The 23,384-nt window shown below is 45.4% G+C and overlaps 1 protein-coding gene across 1 annotated transcript in view; it reads right to left on the reverse strand.

Annotated features, from left to right (window-relative positions):
• Positions 1-23,384, reverse strand: part of SCIN (scinderin) — a 175,924-nt gene that overhangs the window by 14,548 nt on the left and 137,992 nt on the right. The window contains exons 11-14 of the mRNA XM_040352263.1: positions 17,866-18,036; positions 15,955-16,132; positions 10,417-10,538; positions 7,696-7,773 (exon numbers count right to left, since the gene is read on the reverse strand). Coding sequence (XP_040208197.1) covers positions 7,696-7,773; positions 10,417-10,538; positions 15,955-16,132; positions 17,866-18,036 — 549 coding nt within the window. The remainder of the gene's footprint in view (positions 1-7,695; positions 7,774-10,416; positions 10,539-15,954; positions 16,133-17,865; positions 18,037-23,384) is intronic.

Below are 23,384 nucleotides of genomic sequence, written 5' to 3' on the forward strand. Positions count from 1 at the left end.
ACCTGGTCCCTATCTATCAACTCCGGAAGCCACACTTTCAACCTACTAGCTAATATCTTTGTGAACAATTTCAGGTCAGAGTTTAATAACGAGATCGGCCTGTAACTGCCGCACTCCGCCGGGTCCTTCCCCTCCTTAGGGATCACTGTAATATGGGCTAATAAAGCCTCCGGCGGAAATGCGGCAGAATGGCCCATATCATTGAAAACTCTTGTCATTTGCTTACTCAGATATGGTAAAAACTCCTTGTAATATCTAATCGTATACCCATCCGGCCCCGGAGCTTTCCCATCTTTCATAGTTTTTAGTGTTGACTCTAGTTCCTCTACTGAGATGGGGATATCTAGGCTGGCCTGGGCGATAGGGGGCAGTCTAACTAAATCCGCTGTTAAAAGATACTCGTCTATCTCTGTTTGGGACACCGATGTCTGAGCCAGATTGTACAAGTTGGAATAGTATCTACCAAATTCCTCTGCTATCTCCTTAGGTTTCCGCTTTAATTGCCCCTCCTGTCCCTTAATTTGTGGGATATACGTTGCTTGGCTCTTTTCTTTCAACTTCCCCGCTAACAGTTTGCTACACTTGTCCCCGAATTCATAGTTTGTTTTTTTGCCCCTTTGTATAATTGCCTTTGCCTTGTATCGTAGTAATTCTGTGATCTGCCTCTGCAAATGGCTCAATTCTCTACCTATTTCAGGGGTCATTGTCTTTTTATGTTGGAGTTCTAGTGTTTGAATTTCTGCTAATAAATTCTTTACCTGTTGGTCACGTTTCTTTTTTATTTTTGCTCCAAGTCTCATCAGTGTCCCTCTGATTACTGCCTTGTGGGCTTGCCAGACCATCCCAGGGTTGCTCCCAGGGATATCATTCAGTTGGAAGTAATCTGTAATATCCCGGGCAACTTCCTCTCTCACTTCTTCATTCTGTAGGAGGCTCTCGTTGAGACGCCACCTTCTTTCCTGGGCCAACTCCGTCCCTGCCAACGAGATACATAAACTCACCGGTGCGTGGTCGGACCACGTTATATTTCCTATGGCGACCTCTGTTACAGATGGAATCAGATACTGGGGTACCATGAACAGGTCAATCCTAGAGTACAACTGATGTGGGTTGGAGTAAAAAGTGTAATCCTTCTCCTCTCCATGTAACGTTCTCCATACATCTACTAGTTGAGCCTCATAGAATCCACCCAGCACACCCCGTCTGATTCCATCTGCAACAGATGAAGTCCCCCGGGAGCAATCGATCTTTGGATTTAGTGGGATATTAAAATCGCCCCCCAGTATTAATTTACCTTCCGAGACTGCCATCAGGGCCCTCAGGGTTTTCCTCAGGAATACATCCTGTTGTACGTTTGGTAGATACACTGTAGCTAAAGTCACCTTAATCCCTCTTATTGACCCCTTTAGAAAAAGATATCTCCCTTTTGGATCTTGATATTTTTTTTCTAGTATCCATGGGATCCTATTTGATATCAGGATGGATACCCCTTTAGATTTTGCTTCTTGGTTTTCCGCATGATACACATATGGGTAATACTTATTTTGTAGCATAGGGAGCCCACCTGCTCTAAAGTGCGTCTCCTGTATATAACCGATGTCTGTTCCTATAGACCTCATGTCCCGCACTAACATCCTACGTTTCTCAGGGGTGTTAAGTCCCCTGACATTTAAAGATGTAATTTTTATTCCCTCCATCTGGGTACCCAGTGGACAAAAAAATTCAATGCGCTAGTGGCGCGGGGTAGGTAAAGGTCAGAGAGAGAAATGGTCACAAAGAAAAAAAAAAAAAAAAAAAAAAAAAAAAAAAAAAAACCTTGTATTCTAGGCTGGATCCCACACCTACTCACCCCCCTCTACTTCCCCCTTCCCCTTCCCTCCCACCTCCCCCCCTTATGTCTCACCTAGAGAAAGCACCCACTTATGACCCCCAACCCCAATTGGTCAGTGGATATTTCCTATTCCGGGGATTGGACCAATTAGGCAGAGTACTGTATCTATTTATCTAATTGTTCCCACTTAACAGTAGTGTAGATATAAAAAGAAAAAAAAAGAGATCAAATCCCAAAAATAATATATACAGACGTGTGAAACTTTATACTCCCAGCTACTCCGTCCCCGCCCCTCCATTTTACTGATACCCTATAGAAACGTCCCGATTTCCTTCCTGCCCCATTACCCTCCCTCCTTTCCCGGGCCCCCAGAGCCCCCAGAGCCCCCATCCTAAACCTTCCCGTCCCCCCCGCCCCCCCTCCCCTCCCCAGGTCGACTCTCCTCTCCTCCTTGAGCTCCCAATATTCCGCTTCTCGCCACCTCTTCCCCCCCCCCCCCCCCCCCCCCCCCCCCCCCCCCAGATCCACCGGGGGAGAAGGGGGTATGGGGAAGGGGGGGGGTACACCCCCCTCGGTAGCGGTGAGGACCTCCCACATCTTGCCCACTTACCCACCCCCCTCTCATCTACAGATCATTGTTCAGAGCACTATACTGTGTTCCCAAACTATTTCAGGAGGTTCCCGTCCCTCCTCTCCTCCTTCTCAGTGTTTACACACCCACTTCGTGATTAACTTAAATATTACTTATGTTATACGTGTTTGACCTCTAGGGTCTACTGTGTTGTATTCTCGTCTCCTCGTTCGAGGGGACCAGAATAATTATAGTGCAAATATAATACAATTATAATAAATAAAACAAAAAAAAAGAAAACAGAGTATCACATAAACTCTGGTAGTAACACACTTGTGATATTCCTTCCATATCACTCTTAATATTGTATATCCTCTAGGGACATCATCACCTTATTTAAACAAAAACCACCCATCTTTAAGGTCTCCCTAAGAAAAAATACCTTGGGGGAGACTTATTAATAAATGAAGACTCAGCTCCTAGTATGGCCTGAGCTCCCCAATAAGCACATCTAAAATAAAGAAAAAAAAAAAAAAGTGAAGCCTTATAACATAGCGTTAATCCGCCAAAGCTAATAAAAAAAAAAAAAAAAAAAAAAAAAAAAAAAAAAAAAAAAAAAAAAAAAAAAAAAAAACAGTGTTTCCTATGTGATAGTGTCACTAATTCCCCCTCCGAGGGAGGCACGGGGGGGGGGGGGAGCTACCCGCTGTGGCCTAGAGCCAGCCCCGGAGCCCATCGGTCTCACCCATGGGCCCCTTCAAGCTGTCCCCGTCCACAGACGTCCACAGACCAGTGGAACTACTGGGGGCCATGTGGGGGGGCCCCGCAGAGGCCCAAACCCCCACAAACCCCCAAGAAGGAGGCTAACCTACGGGAAAACAAAAAACACCTAAAAAAGAAAAAAAAAGAAAGAAAAAAGGGAGGGGGGAACACGCGGGGGGCCAGTGGTCCAATGGGAGTGGAAAAAAAAAAAACCCACCCCTCCCTCTATGGCTCTATGGCTCAGGTGCCACCAGGATACCGTGAGGAAGACCTTGAACTTATGACCTATCAGCTTAGACAAAAAAAAAGGGTTAAACCCCAAAAGGCAAAGGGATAACATGACAAAGTTTTAGCCCATCATTCCTCTGACTTTAGTCCATCAAAATAAAACCGTAATAGTCCATCTTTCCTCTAGTGGTCACAAGTCCATCGCATTATATAGTGTAGGGACTTTATGTCCTATGAATATCCTATGTAAGCACGGCTCTTCCCTGGTCCCTTTCCATTCTCTCTGAACTCTTAGGCCCAGTGAAGTTTGTTTTATTATAGGCTCGGTTTGGCAGATGTTGTAGCCAATTTGGGACCTCCATCTCCTCCATCTCCATAAACCTAAACAACTCAGGTAACTCCATAGGCTGTTGTAAATGAAATGATTGTGCGTTCTTCTTAATAATGACTGCTATGGGGTACCCCCAACGATAAGTTCCACCTGCTTGTTTAACCTTATCTAAAACCAAACGCAGCATGGCTCTCCTTTGTAAAGTAGCACGGGAGAGGTCTGGCAGTATTTGTATCCTAGTCCCTTCATACACCACCCCTCCTGCGTCCCAAGCTTTCCGGCTCACAAGTTCTTTATGTGAAAAGTTCAAGAAGCAACCAATCACGTCTCTTGGCTTATTGGGGTTCAGTGAGGGGGGGCCCAGTGCTCTATGTAGCCGTTCAAATTCCAGGGGTTGAGAGAGGCCCTGGCCCACCAATTGTTGACATATTGCTACTATGCACTGCTGCAACGACTCAGACCCCACTGTCTCGGGGACCCCCCTGAACCTCAAATTTTTGCGTCTGCTTCTGTCCTCCATCTCTTCTATCTTTAACTGGAGTAGATCGACTTGAAGGGAATGTGTATTCTGTATTTGTTCTAATTTAGCTACTCGCTTTTCCAACATTCCCCCCTCAGTAACAACATGTGTTAACTTATCTGTCAGATGTTGTATCTCCCCGTGGACCGTCTCCATCTCTCTCCGGTGGGACTCCTCCATTCGTGTTACCAACGCTTCCATCTCTGCGCGTGTGGGGAGCGCTAGTATATCAGCTCGCGTTGGTAAGGTCTGTAGCACCTCTTTCAGAGACCTCAGTTCTCCCTCTTGCAGACCCTGCTGTGCCTCCATCTCAGGCTGTCTCCTCTCTCCCAAACACACGCCTCTGGAGTCTCTCCCTTTTGCTCTTTCTGCTCCGTTGTCCGTAACACCACCGGCCGGGGGGGACTCACTTTGGTCTGCTGTCTCTCTGCGGGTGGGCGAGGACGCTGGCGGCGCGCACGCTTCCTTACTCCCACGTGACTCAGCTGAACGAATCCGATTCACCGCCGCCCGTGTCTGGGGGAAGAACTGCTGGATGTCAGCCTGCACGCGCACTCTGGAGGGTCTGGAGGATCTCTCCTCCTGCTTCATCCCCGGTCCACCTCTTAGGCTAAGACCCCTGGAGCCACCACGCCACTACACCCTCCAACCAAGCGGGTAAGGTACACCTTTTCCGGCCATAGGGAATCACTCAAATGTTCACTGAAATCCGGAGGTAAGCGGGGACTTAGAGGAGCTCTGGAGTCAACTTGCTTCTACTCCGCCATCTCCGCCATCATTAGGCCACTCCCCCCCCCATAGTGTTTTTTTTTAACGTAATCTCTCCATCATATACATCAGTGTTTCCCAAACTTTCAGTAATGGCATCCTTTATATGAGAGCCCTCATCACATCATAGTACCCCCATGACAGAGGCCACCCATCCTAGAGTCCCCTCATCACAATTGAGCCCCCCAAATCACACAGTACCTCCATCATAGAGTCCCCAATCACACAGTCCCCCCATCATAGAGTCCCCAATCACACAGTCCCCCATCATAGAGGCCCCAATCACACAGTCCCTCCATCATAGAGTCCCCAATCACACAGTCCCCCCATCATAGAGTCCCCAATCACACAGTCCCCCATCATAGAGGCCCCAATCACACAGTCCCCCTATCATAGAGTCCCCAATCACACAGTCCCCCATCATAGAGGCCCCAATCACACAGTCCCCCTATCATAGAGTCCCCAATCACACAGTCCCCCATCATAGAGGCCCCAATCACACAGTCCCCCTATCATAGAGTCCCCAATCACACAGTCCCCCATCATAGAGGCCCCAATCACACAGTCCCCCTATCATAGAGTCCCCAATCACACAGTCCCCCCATCATAGAGTCCCCAATCACACAGTCGCCCATCAAAGAGCCATCCAATCACACAGTTTCACCATCACAAAGCCCACCAATCACATAGTCAGCCCATCAAATAGGCCTCCAATCACACAGTTCCCATCACAAAGCCCACCAATCACATAGTCAGCCCATCAAATAGGCCTCCAATCACACAGTTCCCCATCACAAAGCCCACCAATCGCATAGTCAGCCCATCAAACAGCCATCAAATCACAGTTTCCCCATCACAAAGCCCACCAATCACATAGTCAACCCATCAAAGAGCCATCCAATCACACAGTTTCCCCATCACAAAGCCCACCAATCACATAGTCAGCCCATCAAAGAGCCATCCAATCACACAGTTTCACCATCACAAAGCCCACCAATCACATAGTCAACCCATCAAAGAGGCCTCCAATCACACAGTTCCCCATCACAAAGCCCACCAATCACATAGTCAGCCCATCAAAGAGGCCTCCAATCACACAGTTCCCACCATCACAGACCCCCCCCCCCCCAATCACATAGTCCCCCCATTGCAGAGCCAACAAATCATACTGCCTCCTCATTACACTTGGACCCTATCTTTTGGCAGAGGGCAAGAGGTGGAACAGGTCTAGAGATGGTGGACTTCTGTCCTCTCCTGAATGCTGGGGGCAGGCCTGCATACCTCTTGCCCTGGATCAGCGTAATGCATTGCCATGTTGCAGGCAGCCAGCTGCCAAAACACTTGCAATGAATGGTGTTGGCCATTGGTCATTGGCTGTTATGGTGCTGGAGGCCAACCTGCCCACACCATGGCAACTCAAGACACTAATCCAAGACAAAAAGGGTCCTGCGTACATAGTGCCCCTGGCGAAGCCCAAAAAATAAATAAACAGGGTGCTGCCACCAACCCCCGTCCCTCCCCCTAGGATGCTGATCCCCACTGAATTGAAAAACACTGACCTACATGATTCACAATATTTAACAATGGAAACCCTGATAAAGCGGACACTTCCAGTCACCGAAACATGTTGGCTACCTTTGCGGGTTTCTCTTGTAAATAAACATCTTTAGACTTTTATCCTCGAGTGTAGTGTGACCTCCTTCTGAAAATGCTAGTAATTGATCGTCTTTGGCCCTAGCTCTGCTTGCCATGGGTGGACATACTGTGTCGGGGATTCTTGTATTTGTAAATCTGACCACCGCTCCCTTCTATCTAGGGACATGGGCAATAGGACTATTACGGTACAGGTAAGTAATTAGAATCACACGTGAAAACACATATATAAAGAAAATTAAACAAAGCTTTTATTAATACAAAACCAATAAACAGGGGCGGACTGACAGCTCATGGGGCCCTCATTCAGCACAGACCCCCCCATTCCGCACAGACCCCTCCATTCAGCACAGACCCCCTTCAGCACAGATGGACCCCCTTTAAGCACAGACCCCCCCTTCAGCACAGATGAACCTCCCCTTCAGGACATACTCCCCCTTCAGTACAGACCCCCCTTCAGCACAGATGGACTCCCCATTCAGCACAGACGGACCTCCCCTCCCCATCCCATTCAGTACCTCAGATCAGCCATCAGCGCTGCACAGGCACAGCAGGTTCCCTCTGCTCGCTGTGCCTGTGTGACATCCGGCCTGGGACCGCTCAGACAGCCCGCGGCCGCAAAACTCTTCAACACCTTCTCGATTTTCCAGGGGGGGGTCAATTTCCCCCCCTTGCCCTATGGAGCGGACGCCCATGCCTGGGGGCCCCATAATCTTCTATTGCCCGGGGCCCCCCATAATATCCTATTGCCCGTGGGCCCCATGAGTTGTCAGTCCGCCCCTGGTCGTATAGGAGCCTGACATTGTCCACCAATGCTGGTTTGGTGGGTCAAGTGGTTGGCATTTTACAGGTTGGTCCATAGTTGGTCATCTACAGGAGCTCGTCTTCTGCAGTTTTAGCAGCTTGGTGGGATATTCTTACAGCTCCAGATTATTAAACTCCCTTACTGTAATCAAAGGGCTTATGTATGCCAATGACTGCATGTAAAATGCAAATCTGTTTTTGTTCACAAATGTACTTTGTTTTCCTACCTGTTCCCATGAGTCCAGCAACATCACATCATCTTCTGCTAAATCCTCCTGCGTGAATTCTCCAGGTACTTCCTCAATCTAGGAATGGAACGGCACAACTTAGACGAGGACATTCATTTTCACAGTTTTTGTCTTTAATTTCTAAGCTTAGAACAAGAGCACAGCTTGTGAGCATAGATAGCTAGATTCAGAAAGACCGCCTTAACTTTGCGGTGGCGTAGTGTATCGTGTTTACACTACGCCGCCGTAAGTTAGCGAGGCAAGTACATGATTCACAAAGTACTTGCCTGCTAAGTTACGGCGGCGTAGCGTAAATCGGGCCGGCATAAGCGCACCTAATTCAAATTCGGATGAGGGGGCGTGTTTTATGTTAATGTGGGTGACCTGACGTGATTGACGTATTTTATGAACGGCGCATGCGCCGTCCGTGTACATATCCCAGTGTGCATGGCGGCAAAGTACGCCGCACGGTCCTATTGGTTTCGACGTGAACGTAAATTACGTCCAGCCCTATTCACGGACGACTTACGCAAACGACGTAAAATTTTCAAATTTCGACGCGGGAACGAAGGCCATACCTAACATTACTATTCCAGCTATTTGATGGAATAACTTTAGGCCTGAAAATGCGTTACGTAAACGGCGTATCTTTACTGCGTCGGACAAGCGTACGTTTGTGAATGCGCCGGCCGGACGTACGTTTGTGGATCGCCGTAACTAGCTAATTTGCATACTCGACGCGGGCTTCGACGGAAACGCCATCTAGCGGCCGGCGGAAAAAATGCACCTAAGATCCGACGGCGTACTAAGACGTACGCCTGTCGGATCGACCCGAGATTCCGTCGTATCTTGTTTTGTGGATACAAAACAAAGATACGACGTGGGAATTTTAAAATTACGTAATCCTTTTGTGGATCTGCCCCAAGGTTTTCACACCGTCGAGCATGTGATTCTTTCTTTTGGGTATTTACTAGACATGTGCACTGCCGAAAAATTGTGTTTGTTTGTTTGTTTGATTTTTTTTTTCAAAGATTCGTAAATTCGAAAATTCGGAATTTGGAAATTCGTAAATTTTTAAATTTGGAAATTCAAAAATTCAGAAATTCGAAAATTTGGAATGCGGAAATCCAAAAAATTAGATAGTCCAAAAATAAGAAAGGAAAATCTGAAAATTAGAAAAATCCAAAAATTTGAAATAATAACTAACTATTAAATTATAGGTATTGGAATTTCCTTTCAAATTTGTTAATGAACATAACGAATACAAATTTATCTGATGTTACCCAATTATCCAAAATTAAGAATGCTGCATCTAAACAAATGGAACGGAACAAAATAATAAGTAATAATAATACGTTTTTATTATTGTTGTTATTTATTATCATTAATTTGTTACGTTGAATTTGTTTAGATACGGCATTTGTTATTTCAAATTATTTGTAACTTTGGATAAATTCGTATTCGATACATTCACTAACAGCCAAATTTGAAAGGAAATTCCAATATAATTTATATAATTTAATAGTTAGTAATAGTTAAGTTATTATTAGTTAGTTATTATTTCAGAATTTAGAATTTTGGGGTTTTTGAATTTTCGGATTTCCGTTCCAATTTTTGGATTTCAGAATTTCTGATTTCAGAATTTTGATTTTCAGAAACTTTGAATTTCGGAAATTTTCGAATTTCCGAATATTTAGAAATATTCGGAAATTAGGATATTTCCAACATTTATCTTGCTTGTTGCTCTTAACAATTCTGTCTTTTGTTCCACAAGCCCGGTGACCGCTTTTTGTTTTTTGAGTGTTATATTTTTTGATATAGGACATTTTCAATGTCTTTTTTGGAATTCGAAATATGCTTAAAGCGGTGGTTCCCCCTTAAAAACAACTTTTTTTTATTCCACTGCCCCCCCACATTCCATCACGATTAAGGCTCTTATTATTTTTTTCCTGCTGTACATACCTTAGTACAGCATATTCACCCGTGCATCCGGGTTGCGAGTCCCGCGGGAGTGGGCGTTCCTCACATGCTGTTGATTGACGTTTTGCCCAAAAACGAGCTCTCCCCCCGTCGCGTAAGCCGCGTCACGATTGGCGAAAGGAGCCGAACGGCGATGCGAATGCGCAGTATAGCGCCGACTCGCCGTTCGGCTCCTTTCGCCAACCGTGACGGCAATTTATGTGGCTGAGTTTGATGGCACAGTGGCAGCAATTTATGGGTACAGTGGCTGAGTTTGATGGCACAGTGGCAGCAATTTATGGGTACAGTGGCTGAGTTTGATGGCACAGTGGCAGCAATTTATGGGTACAGTGGCTGAGTTTGATGGCACAGTGGCAGCAATTTATGGGTACAGTGGCTGAGTTTGATGGCACAGTGGCAGCAATTTATAGGTACAGTGGCTGCGTTTGATGGCACAGTGGCGGCAATTTATGGGTACAGTGGCTGCGTTTGATGGCACAGTGGCGGCAATTTATGGGTACAGTGGCTGAGTTTGATGGGCACAGTGGCTGCAATTGATGTTTGTTTGCGCCCACCCAAAAATTTTGAACACCAGCCGCCACTGGCTCCCCCCATTTCTTGTACGGGTTTCTCAAGTAATGCAACATCTCCTCAATGTATACATTTTAACTCTTTCCCATTGGTTCAAAAAAAAACAAAAAACATAAAGAATTCATTAATGTGAGCTATTAGCAAATATTTATTTTAAGACTCTGAACTTACCACAAATCTGCCAGTCTTATTGGAGCAGCCAAACAACCGAGGTGGGTGATCTTCCAGCTGGGAGACCAACAGAGGTGATGTCTGGTATTGCTTTTTACCTCCCAAGGCACTCCAGAACTCATCTGCCAAAAGCAAAGTAGAAAGATACTCTTAGCTGGATTCAGGTAGGCGGGCACATCGTTGCGGCGGCGTAGCGTATCGTATTTACACTACGCCGCCGTAAGTTAGCAAGGCAAGTACTGTATTCACGAAGTACTTGCCTGCTAAGTTACCGCGGCATAGCGTAAATGGGGCCGGCGTAAGCACGCCTAATTCAAATGAGGATGTGGGGGGCGTGTTTTATGTAAATTAACTGTCACCTGACGTGATTGACGTTTTTGACGATCGGCGCATGCGCCGTCCGTGTATATATCCCAGTGTGCATTGCGGCAAAGTATCTGGTTACCAGAATACGCTTAAATTTGCGTCGGAGCAGATTCAGACTTTAAGTCTTTCTGAATCCACCTAAATATGTTGTGTTCTACCTTAAAGCGAACCTTCAGTCATTTTTTTCACCTTTTCATCTAGTAAATCTTCTGCCCTTGTTGTTGTTTTAACTTTGGATAGTAAAACAGTAAATCCCTTATACAGCCCACTTCCTGTTTCTTGTCTGGTCATTAGCCTAGGCTTATGATATCATGCACAGCTCTCTCTCTCACTCTCGTGAGAGTTTGCCAGGAAGGGAGGTGGGGGGTCAATCATAAGAGGGCCAATGAGAGCTGCAGAGCTGGAGGTGTGCCTCTGTGTGTCTTTGTAAATCCAGGAAGTAAACAGGCAGCAACTTCAGCTGCCCACAGTTAAAATGGATGCAGCCAGACTCCGTGTAAGGAGATTTCTGCAGCATATTTGGCAAGTACAGAATCACAGTATATATAAAATAATATGCAAAGTGGTTGGAGGGAAGCTTCAGAATGGCAAAGATGTTTTTATTACAAATTATGTGAGAAGACTGCAGTTCCTCTTTAACCACTTAACCCCCGGACCATATTGCTGTTCAAAGACCAGAGCACTTTTTGCGATTCGGCACTGCGTCAGTTTAACTGACAATTGCGCGGTCGTGCGACGTGGCTCCCAAACAAAATTGGTGTCCTTTTTCCCCACAAATAGAGCTTTCTTTTGGTGGTATTTTATCACCTCTGCGGTTTTTAGTTTTTGCGCTATAAACAAAAATAGAGCGACAATTTTAAAAACAAATTATATTTTGTACTTTTTGCTATAATAAATATCTCCAAAGAATATATAAAAAAACATTTTTTTTCCTCAGTTTAGGCCGATACGTATTCTTCTACATATTTTTCGTTAAAAAAAATCGCAATAAGCGTTTATTGATTGGTTTGCGCAAAAGTTATAGCGTTTATAAAATAGGGGGTATTTTTATGGCATTTTTATTAATATTTTTTTTTACTAGTAATGGCGGTGATCAGCGATTTTTTTTCAGTACTGCGACATTATGGCGGACACTTCGGACACATTTTTGGGACCATTGCCATTTTTATAGCGATCAGTGCTATAAAAATGCATTGGATTACTATAAAAATGCCACTGGCAGTGAAGGGGTTAACACTAGGGGGCGGGGAAGGGGTTAAGTATGTCCCTGGGTGTGTTCTAACTGTAGGGGGGGTGGCCTCACTAGGGGAAATGACTGATCGCTGTTCATACATTGTATGAACTGATGATTAGCATTTCTCTCCCTGACAGGACTGGGAGCTGTGTGTTTACACACACAGCTCCCGGTCTCCGCTCTGTAACGAGCGATCGCGTGTGCCCGGCGGCGATCGTGCCCGCCGGGCACACGCACGGGAGTCGGGGGCGAGCGGGGGGGCCAGCGCGAGAGCCGACGTAGAGCTACGGGCTCTCGCGCAGGGGAGCCAACCTGCTGCTGTAAAACGACGGCGGCAGGTCGGCAAGTAGTTAAAGTAGAACTCGAGATGAAATTTTTGGATAGCGAGAAATGGTTAGAATTGTTAATGCTGTCTGTTCCTCTGTTGTGAAGACTTCCCCTTACTTTTTGTGTGTCACCAGTTCAGAAAGGAAAGGGCAATTCCAAAAAAATTCAATATATGCCCGCAGGAAGTACGATACTTCATTAACTGTTGACCTTGTATGGATGTGTTCCCTAGAAGTTTAAATCTATACTTGTTTTGCAACCTTCTATTTAACTGTGCAGTAGAGTTTTCCCTTGTATACTATCAGCCAGCCAGAATGTAACATGTGCTGACTTGGGTTGGGTCAGATTGCAGTGTAAAAGCCCATCTTTGGGCAAACTAAACCCCCCTTCCACCCATACAACCCCTTTTACGCACTTAAGTCATGTGTCCCTAGTAGTTGCCTCTCCCCGGTATAGAGACCATTGATCTATTGCTTCAGTCTGTGTCCCTGCTGTCCCCTCATTGTAATGCCATCATGTTTCTGCATTTTTGGAGCCCAAGAGGCCCCCCCCCACTCTTGGAAAACCAATGGCAAATGTCTATGTCACTCAGACAATGATGTAAACACCTAAAGAAAGACCCTCCCACCAGTGGCGTCGCTAGGGGGTGGCTATTGGGGCTATAGCCCTAAATCTAGGGCCCATAGCCCAGAGTCTCTTGCCGCAGTCTCCCTGCCTAACCAGCGGGCCACGAGAGTGGTGGGCAGGCGTGCTACATGAGAGAGGCGGATGAGAGGAGAGAAACGAGCAGGCGGACGGGCAGAGATGACATAATCTCTCTCCAAGCATCATGGTGCCATGATGATTGAAGTGCCAACACCAGCCATTGCCCATTGCTTACCACGGCGTGCTCCTCCCTGGGCCTGCAAAAAAGGTTGGGCGTTCCTATTCTTCCGTTGGATGATTGATGGCTTGTGAAACAGGTGACCTGTCGCACAACATGCGTCACCAGATGTCGGGAAATAGCCGAGCTGCAAGTCGGCACTATACAGCGCCTGCATAGTCAGCTCTACACGGCGGGCGCAGGCGGCGTATAGTGCCGACTCGCAGCTCGGCTATTTCCGGAAATCTGGTGAAGCGCGTTGTGCGACAGGTTACCTGTTTCACAAGCCGTCAATCATCGAACCGAAGGATAGGAACGCCCAGTCCCTCAGTCATCGGAACCCTGAGGCAGGGATAGGAACGCCCAGTCCCGGAGTCATCAGAAGGTGGAAGCCCTGGACCAAATCAGAATATAAAGGTAAGTACAGAGAAAAAAAAAAACTGCCAAAAGTAAATGCCCTTACTATGCTGGCTCTAATGTTAAAAAATCGTTTTTAGGGTGAACCTCCACTTTAACATGGATTTAGGTGAGTATTTTGGGCTTTGGGCTGGAGGGAGGGGGACTCCTCCAGCAGCCCCCCTGCTGATAAGACTGTTTACTGATGAGAAGTTTGAACACACCAGACCTGTTTGTCTATTGTCATTGGACAGTTAAACCCGCCCTGAATCCAAGGGTGGTGGGAAGTGTCTTGGAGTGGAATATCTGTTGTAACGTGTGCTGGGATAGAGGCAGTTGTGTGGTTTGCCATCCCGGCTCCTGCTTTCTTCATTGCCAGTCCTGCAGCCTCCATCCTGTGAGTGGATTATCCCTGGCTGTGTGCCATCCTGTGAGTGGATTATCCCTGGCTGTGTGCCATCCTGGGAGTGGATTATCCCTGGCTGTGTGTGCCATCCTGGGAGTGGATTATCCCTGGCTGTGTGCCATCCTGGGAGTGGATTATCCCTGGCTGTGTGTCATCCTGGGAGTGGATTAACCCTGTGATCGCAAGCGCTGTGAGTAGAGCGAACTCTGTTCTTGTGTGTCCAAAACTGGGCACAGACTACCCCTATCTGCAAGAACTCCGCTATTTATCTTGTTTGGCCTGGCGCGGATTACCCTTTACCAGCACAGACTCTGCTACCCCGCTGTGCATTTATACTGTGTTACTGAGTCTTGTTTTGCCCGGCTGTGATAACTGCTACCTGGCTTTGTGTTAACCCCCTCTACCATTAAATAAAAAGCTTTGCGGGTGCTCCTACTCTCCGTGTGTGTGTCTGTTTCACCTACATCTCAGTCACAACTACCAATATAGCCTTTAAAAGACTACCAAGGACTGCACTACCTTTGCCAAGGATCTGAGTGGATGAATAAGGGTATGCCAATTGGGGGTTATACTTACTAATACTGTACAAGGCCCAACTGAGTGGAGCCACTGCCAGAGAATTTATAAAGTTTAATTTTCCTACCCTAATGGTGACTCAGGGCCAGATCCACAAACGAATTACGCCGGCGTATCTATGGATACGCCGCGTAATTTTTAAAATGCCCCGTCATATCTTTGTTTTGTATCCACAAAACAAGATACGACTGAATCTGGGCTCGATCCGACTGGCGTACGTCTTAGTACGCCGTCGGATCGTAGGTGCATATTTACGCTGGCCGCTAGGTGGCGTTTCCGTCGAATTCCGAGTTGAGTATGCAAATTAGCTAGATATGGTGATCCATGAACGTACGTCCGGCCGGCGCATTTTTTTTAAGTCGTTTCCGTAAGGCTTTATAGTTACCCCTGCTATATGAGGCGTATCCTATGTTAACTATGGCCGTCGTTTCCGCGTCAAATCTTGAAAATGTTACGTCCTTTGCATAAATCGTTCACGAATAGGGCTTTGCGTAAAATGATGTCAACGTCGTAAGCATTGGCTTGTTGCGGGTTAATTTTGAGCATGCGCACTGGGATACCCCCACGGACGGTGCATGCGCCGTTAAAAAAAACGTCATTTACGCCGGGTCAAGACGTATTAACATAAAACACGCCCCCATCACATACATTTGAATTGCGCGCCCTTACGCCGGGAAATTTACGCTACGCCGCCGTAACTTACGGCGCAAATTCTTTCAGGATACCAAAGATACACTGTAAGTTACGGCGGCGTAGTGTATCAGAGATACGCTACGCCGGACGGAAGAATGCACCGCGCTACGTGGATCTGGCACTCAGTCTTCTAATTTACACAGATGCAAAGAGTATATTATGTAGCCTTAAAGAGAGAATGTTAAGTGAAGAAAAGATCTACACCCTAATAAAATAGTTCAGTTCCCCTTTATTGGGCATATTGCATCACAGAGAGTTGGGTTCTCTATACGATGGTCAACTACAACTTCACAATGTAACTCACGATCACACGATCTTGCATAGTAGAGGTCAGTTGGTTATGGAGGAAGAGTGGAGCAGTAAGGGTTCCATAGCTGGTCCACAGAGCAATGTAAGTCCCCAAAAAATGTGGTGCTCTTACAAAGCAAAGGTTGGTGGGTTATAGAAGGAGAGTGGCCATTAAGGGTTCCCAAAGACCCATCTATAGTCCACAAAGCACATTTTTGGTGAATGGACTGTGCTGATTATAGATTGTAATTTACATCGGCTGTCTTGGTTCATTGAGAATCCAGGTTCGGGCAGAGTACTATGCTCATCCCTACACAGTGATATGAAGAGTGGATATGTTCCCTTTATATAGGAGGAAGCTGTTACAAATATATGCAGAGACATACAAACCTGGTTCCTGTCTTTCCGTAATTTTTGTAGTTTTGCATTTCAAGACTCCGGCTATGTAGTCTGCCCCTTTCTCTTCTTCTCCGCTGGCTCCCTTTCCCACCCACTGATACCCGGAATTGTTCTTCAGTTTTAAAACAAACACATCATTGGAATTCAGCAAAGATGCATCTGGTTCCACCTACAAACAGAATGTCACAGGAACATATTCAGAGTCGTGTCTGAAAACCGGAGCACAGAGATCCTTCCAGGAGGATATGTGAGCACAAGATAAATACATACAATAGATAGATAGATAGATAGATAGATAGATAGATAGATAGATAGATAGATAGATAGATAGATAGATAGATAGATAGATAGATAGATAGATAGATAGATAGATTTCTCACTTGCTTGATTGATTGATCAGATATACAGTAGATAGATAGATGGATAGATAGATAGACCGATTGATTGATAGATTGATTTCTTGCTTACTTGATTGATTGACTGATTATATATAAATAGATATAGGTTAGATATAGATAAATAGATTGCCTGATTGTTTAGATATACAGTAGATAGATAGACAGATAGATAGATGTCTTCCCTGCTTGATTAATTGATTAGATATAGATAGATATAGATTAGATATGGATACATGGATTGCCTGATTGATTGATTAGCTATACAGTAGATAGATAAATAGACCGACAGACAGATAAGATAGATTTCTCGCTTGCTTAATTGATTAGATACAGATTAGATATGTATACATAGATTGCCTGATTTATTGATTGATTGATTGGCTATACAGTAGATAAATAGCTAGGCAGACCGTTTGATAGACCAATAGATAGAAAGCCAGATTAATATCTTGCTTACTTGATTGATTAGATATAAATAGATATTGATTAGATATGGATACATAGATTGCCCGATTGATTAGATATACAGTAGATAGATAGATAGATAGATAGATAGATAGATAGATAGATAGATAGATAGATAGATAGATAGATACAGTAGATGTCCTGCCTGCTTGATTAATTGATTAGATATAAATAGATATAGATTAGGAATGGAAACATAGATTGCCTGATTTATTGATTAGATCTACAGTAGATTGACAGATAGATAGATAGATAGATAGATAGATAGATAGATAGATAGATAGATAGATAGATAGATAGGAAGACAGGCAGACAGATAGACAGATAAACAGACAGATAGATAGATATCCTGCCTGCTTGATTAATTGATTAGATATAAATAGATATAGATTTGGAATAGATACATAGATTGCCTGATTTATTAGATATACAGTACAGACAGATAGTATATATATATATATATATATATATATATATATATATATATATATATATATATAGATAGATAGATAGATAGATAGATAGATAGATAGATAGATAGATAATGGCATAGAAAAGGAGGTATAGATAGAACAATAGATCAGTAAATAGACAGATAGATAGCAGACAGGGGCAGATAATGGAATAGATCCAAGGAAAGATGACAGAGAAATAATGGCAGATATTGATAATAAATTGATTTTAATAACAATACTACGTTTATAATTGGCAATCACTCATGTCTCATTATATGCAATTGTCATAACAGATGAATCCACCCAAAGCGGTAAAGTCATAGAATAGTTTTGTACATCTCTGGTGACATCTCTTTGAATCCCCACATCTGCTGACTTCTGCATGCTGTCCCAATGGGGTCCTACCCATCAGAAGGCAGAGAAGGGGTCATCAGTGGAAAGATCTCACAGCTGAAGTCCTCAAGAGATATAAGAGTTGATCAGGAGAGAGAGAACCTACCACACCCCTTCCATGAATGGAATGCTACCCTTGGCTGGTCATACTCTCCAGCACTGACTTTATATATCACGTAGTGCCCGGTTACCTCCACAATCCGAGTGATGAAGGACAAATTCCTGCGGATCTGGAAGAGTCGTACGGCGTTGGGAGGTGCCTGTCCGCCCTTGCGGGAGGTGCCTTCTTTGTATATAATAAGCGGTTTGTCTTTAAACAAGCTGAGCAAATGTGCCGGCTCCTTCCCCTGAGTCACTCTGACCTGTAAGAGGAAACATGGAGACCGTCATCCTTCTCCAAGTCTGATAACAGGACACTATAGGCCTGGGATATTATTATATAAACATACATTCCTTATTAATCAATGTTGAACATGCGTCAATACATTAACAATCTGAGAATTCCCAACAAAGCTATGCCAATGGCCTCCAAAATTCAAAGGGGCGGATTTAGCGCTATTAGTCCTGTGAGACGGCATGTACTGAGGCAACATCGAATGTTATGCTATTTTCTCTCCAGGTTAGATCTTCTTCATTCATATAGAATACAGTGAATCAGGAGAATACCACATTATGACCACTAGATGGAGCTGACGATTAATGCTGGTTCCTCCTGGCCCTTTAAGGGGTTTCTAATGCCGGGATACGGGGGCCGGGTTTACCATCATGTGACCACCGTGATTGGTTGTCACAGCAGTCACATGATCGAAAGGCTCCTGATCGCTACAAGCTTTCCGTAGCCCGTTAGGTGCAAGGAACGTGATCTTGGCACAGGTTTGTTTATATTTTGGCATGCAAATATGCTGCTTATCAGCGTCAAGGTGCCCACCGGCCGGGAGGCCGCATATTTGCATACCGATGGCGTGAAGAGGTTAAAGCAGCACTAAACTGTATCAGAATACCACAAACTGAAAAGACTGTTTAATTCATTTTTATTATTCAAAGCAAACTCCCCCATCCATCTATCCACGTCTCCATGCTTTATTTTGTTGAAAAATCACTTCAAAATCCATCCCCCCCAACAAGCATTTCTAGCAGTCGCCATCTTGAGTAAGGGCAGATGATTCATGTAGCATATACTTTCTGAAATCCATCTGCCCTCAGCCTAGACATGCATGCAGGAGGGTGTTCTTAGCTTAGAAAGCCCCTCCTCCCCTCCCGAAGACTCCTGGCTGGGATATATGACATCATTTGGGCCTCGGCCAGAAACCAGGAATCAACTGAAGAAATGAAAAGGTAAAAAACATGCAAATATTATATATTGTATATACTCGAGTATAAGCCGAGGCACCTAATTTTACCACAAAAAATGGGAAAACGTATTGACTCGAGTATAAGCCTAGGATGTCCATCTGCATGCCTCACTGTGTCCATGCCTCACTGTGCCCATGCCTCACTGTGCCCATGCCTCACTGTGCCCACGACTCACTGTGCCCATGCCTCACTGTGTCTATGACTAGACTGACGTTTAACATTGGAGTCTATGGAAGGGGTGCCCGGCTTTGAAAAATCAGAGTTCCCCAGCCGTAGGTCCCCCAGACAACAAACTTTGCACACTTGTAGAAATGGGGCTACATGTGTGCCAAGTTCCGGGTCAAAAGGGACATACTACCGGCCGGTACCGGGTCCCCAAAATCACTGGAGAAATGACCGTTTAACATGGGAATCTATGGAAGGGGTGCCCAGCTTTGAAAAATCAGTGCTCCCCAGCCGTAGGTCCCCCGGACAACAACCATTGCACACTTGTAGAGGGAGACTGGGGCTACATGTGTGGCAAGTTTCGGGTCCAGGGAACCTACGACCGACCGGTACCGGGTCCCCAAAATCACTGGAGAAATTACTGTTTAACATTGGAGTCTATGGAAGGGGTGCCCAGCTTTGAAAAATCGGTGCTCCCCGGCCGTAGGTCCCCCGGACAACAACCATTGCACACTTGTAGAGGGAGACTGGGGCTACATGTGTGGCAAGTTTCGGGTCCAGGGAACCTACGACCGACCGGTACCGGGTCCCCAAAATCACTGGAGAAATTACTGTTTAACATTGGAGTCTATGGAAGGGGTGCCCAGCTTTGAAAAATCGGTGCTCCCCGGCCGTAGGTCCCCCGGACAACAACCATTGCACACTTGTAGAGGGAGACTGGGGCTACATGTGTGGCAAGTTTCGGGTCCAGGGAACCTACGACCGACCGGTACCGGGTCCCCAAAATCACTGGAGAAATTACTGTTTAACATTGGAGTCTATGGAAGGGGTGCCCAGCTTTGAAAAATCAGTGCTCCCCGGCCGTAGGTCCCCCGGACAACAAACTTTGCACACGTGTAGAGTAGAAGTTTGGGGTCCAGGAGACATACGGCCGGCCGATACCGGGTCCCCAAAAATCCAGGAGATCAGGTGCAAAAAGGTGACTCGAGTATAAGCCGAGGGGGGCATTTTCAGAACAAAAATAAATGTGCTGAAAAACTCGGCATATACTCGAGTATATACGTTACCTTCCTATCTATTTAACCACTTCAGACCTGCGCTATTGACAAAAGACGTCAACAGCGTGGCTCTCAAGTGGCGGGTGGACGTCTTTGGACGTCTTTTTAAAAGCATTACCCACGCGCGCCACTGGGTGGCGCGCAGCGGGTAAACACTGTCCCGGCGCATCGCTGAAGAGCCTATGCGTGTACCTGGCGGCCGCGATGTCCACCGGGTACACGCGATCGGCGGTGACACGGCAGGGACGTGGAGCTCCACGTGCTGTCAGAGGAGAGGAGACCGATCTGTGTCCCTTGTACATAGGGACACAGCATCGGTCACCTCCCCCAGTCAGCCCCCTCCCCCCACACAGTTAGAACACACCCAGGGAATACATTTAACCCCTTCCTCACCCCCTAGTGTTAACCCCTTCCCTGCCAGTCACATTTATACAGTAATTAGTGCATTTTTATAGCACTGATTGCTGTATAAATGTGAATGGTCCCAAATTTGTGTCAAAAGTGTCCGATACGTCCGCCGCAATATCGCAGTCCCAATAAAAATCGCAGATCGCCGCCATTACTAGTAAAAAAAAAATAATAAAAAAAAAACATAATTCTGTCCCCTATTTTGTAGGTGCTATAACTTTTGCGCAAACCATTTTTTTTTTACAAAAATACGTAGAAAAATACGTATCGGCCTTAACTGAAAAAAAAATATAAGAAAAAAAAAAAATGGGATATTTATTATAGCAACAAGTAAAAAAATATATATGTATTTTTTAAACTGTCGCTCTTTTTTTGTTTATATCGCAAAAAATAAAAACCGCAGAGGTGATCAAATACCACCAAAAGAAAGCTCTATTTGTGGGGAAAAAAGGACGCCAATTTTGTTTGGGAGCCACGTCGCACGACCGCGCAAATTTCAGTTAAAGCGCTGCAGTGCCGGAAGCTGAAATTTCGCCTGGGCACGAAGGGGGTTTATGTGCCCAGTAAGCAAGTGGTTAATAAGGCTAGCAGCATAAGGATTAAAAATAGTTCAGAGCGTTTAGTTGTGCATTAAATAAGTAGTTATTTCCTATAATCATCAGCTCCATCTAGTGGCCATAACGCAGTATTTTCTGATTCACTCTATTCTGTATAAATGATAAACTTTTGGCCTGGAGAGAAAATAGCCTGGTAACATTAGATTTCACCCACCATTAGCACAGAACAAATGGGGAAAATAATGATTTGATCCCCTGTAGATGTAGACCCTTCATTTCTTTGTAAGTGGGAAAACTTACAAAATCTGCAGGGGATCAAATAATTATTTTCTCCACTGCAGACGCCGTTTCAAAGGGTAAATTGCTCTGTGAATTTTCTATAAATACTCCCCTTTATTTAGAAAAAAAAATAATAATTTGTGGACACTCCACATCACAAATCCACGTATTACTTGAAATGATAAATCCGGCTTTACACTGGAGAAAGAGACTTGGGGCCAGATCCACGAAACGCGGCGCTTCTCTCCGTCCGGCGTAGCGTATCTCAGATACACTACGCCGCCGTAACTTACTTTTTTTTTGTATCCTCAAAGATTTCCCACCGTAAGTTAACTTACGGCGGCGTAGTGTAACTTAGGCGGCGTAAGGGCGCGCAATTCAAATGTATGTGATGGGGGCGTGTTTTATGATAATACGTCGTGACCCGACGTAAATGACGTCCGTGGGGGTATCCCAGTGCGCATGCTCGAAAAATAAACCGGAACAAGCCAATGCTTACGACGGTGACGTCATTCTACGCAAAACCCTATTCGCGAACGACTTACGCAAACGACGTAACATTTTCAAAATTCGAAGCGGGAACGACGTCCATACTCAACATAGGATACGCCTCATATAGCAGGGGTAACTATACGCCGGAAAAAGCCGAACGCAAACGACGTAAAAAAAATGCGCCGGCCGGACGTACGTTCGTGGATCGCCGCATCTAGCTAATTTGCATACTCGACGTGGAATTCGACAGAAGCGCAACCTAGCGGCCAGCGTAAATATGCACCTACGATCCGACGGCGTACTTAGGCTGCATTCACACCTGAGCGTCGGTCGTTCGGTCGTTTTTTTCCGGCGTTTTGTCGCGCGTATTCATGCTTATTTGCGCGTTTGCATACAGCGTTGTCCGACGTTTTTGTACTTCGACGTTTTTTATTTTAGCCAATAGGAAAAATGATCATCTTTTCATCACTTGTTGCTATGTTGGTAGATTTTTTTAATCTTCTGCATGGGCGACAAGTTCTATTGATTAAAGCGACGAAACGCCCGTAGCAAACGCCCGTTGTCGCGCAAGTCGCTTGAATCGAGCGTTTCCATTACTTTCTATGGGAAATGGAAACGCTCAAATACGCCCAAACCGCCCGATACGCGCGACAAAAAAGGGTCCGGGACTTGTTTGAGCTTCAGGCGATCGTCGTTTCAGCGTTCGGCGTTGAGATGTGAACAGTCTCCATAGAGACTAATGTAATTTCGACCCTCCGGCGTATTGTAGCGTCGCGCTTCAGGCGTTAAAACGCCTAGGTGTGAATGGAGCCTAAGACGTACGCCAGTCGGATCGAGCCCAGATACAGTCGTATCTTGTTTTGTGGATACAAAACAGAGCTACGACGGGGGAACTTTGAAATTACGCGGCGTATCAATAGATACGCCGGCGTAATTCGTTTGAGGATCTGGCCCAACATTTCCTGAGTCTTTGGCTCACTGTTAGTGTAGTCGTGGCCCCGCCTACTGAACTCAGGTTTTTCCGCCTAATATGAAATTTCATCTGGTGTGGAAAGGATATGTGATATTAAAGTAAAGGTGGAAATTATAGTTTAAAGAAAAGACTTGTCAATGTAGTGAATAGATTTACGCACATTTTTTTTCCCCCTGGAAATCTCATTGGATTGCTGAAAAAGTATATAAATATATTGGAGCGCTGGGACCGCCGCGTCCCGCAGCTTCCCCTCCCCCCTGCTCCCGGGAACCGTGGAAAAATACAATGTAACCTCCCAGCTGTTATCTGACCTTGGCGCTTTTCAGAACAATTTTCTGCTACAGCGAGGAAACAGGAGGAAGGTAACCTGTAATTGTATAACTATTCTGTATCTTCAACACTGAATACTGATCGGGGGAGGGTCA

The sequence above is a fragment of the Rana temporaria genome, chromosome 5 (genome assembly GCF_905171775.1).
Source record: "Rana temporaria chromosome 5, aRanTem1.1, whole genome shotgun sequence".
NCBI classification, from domain to species: Eukaryota; Metazoa; Chordata; class Amphibia; order Anura; family Ranidae; genus Rana; species Rana temporaria.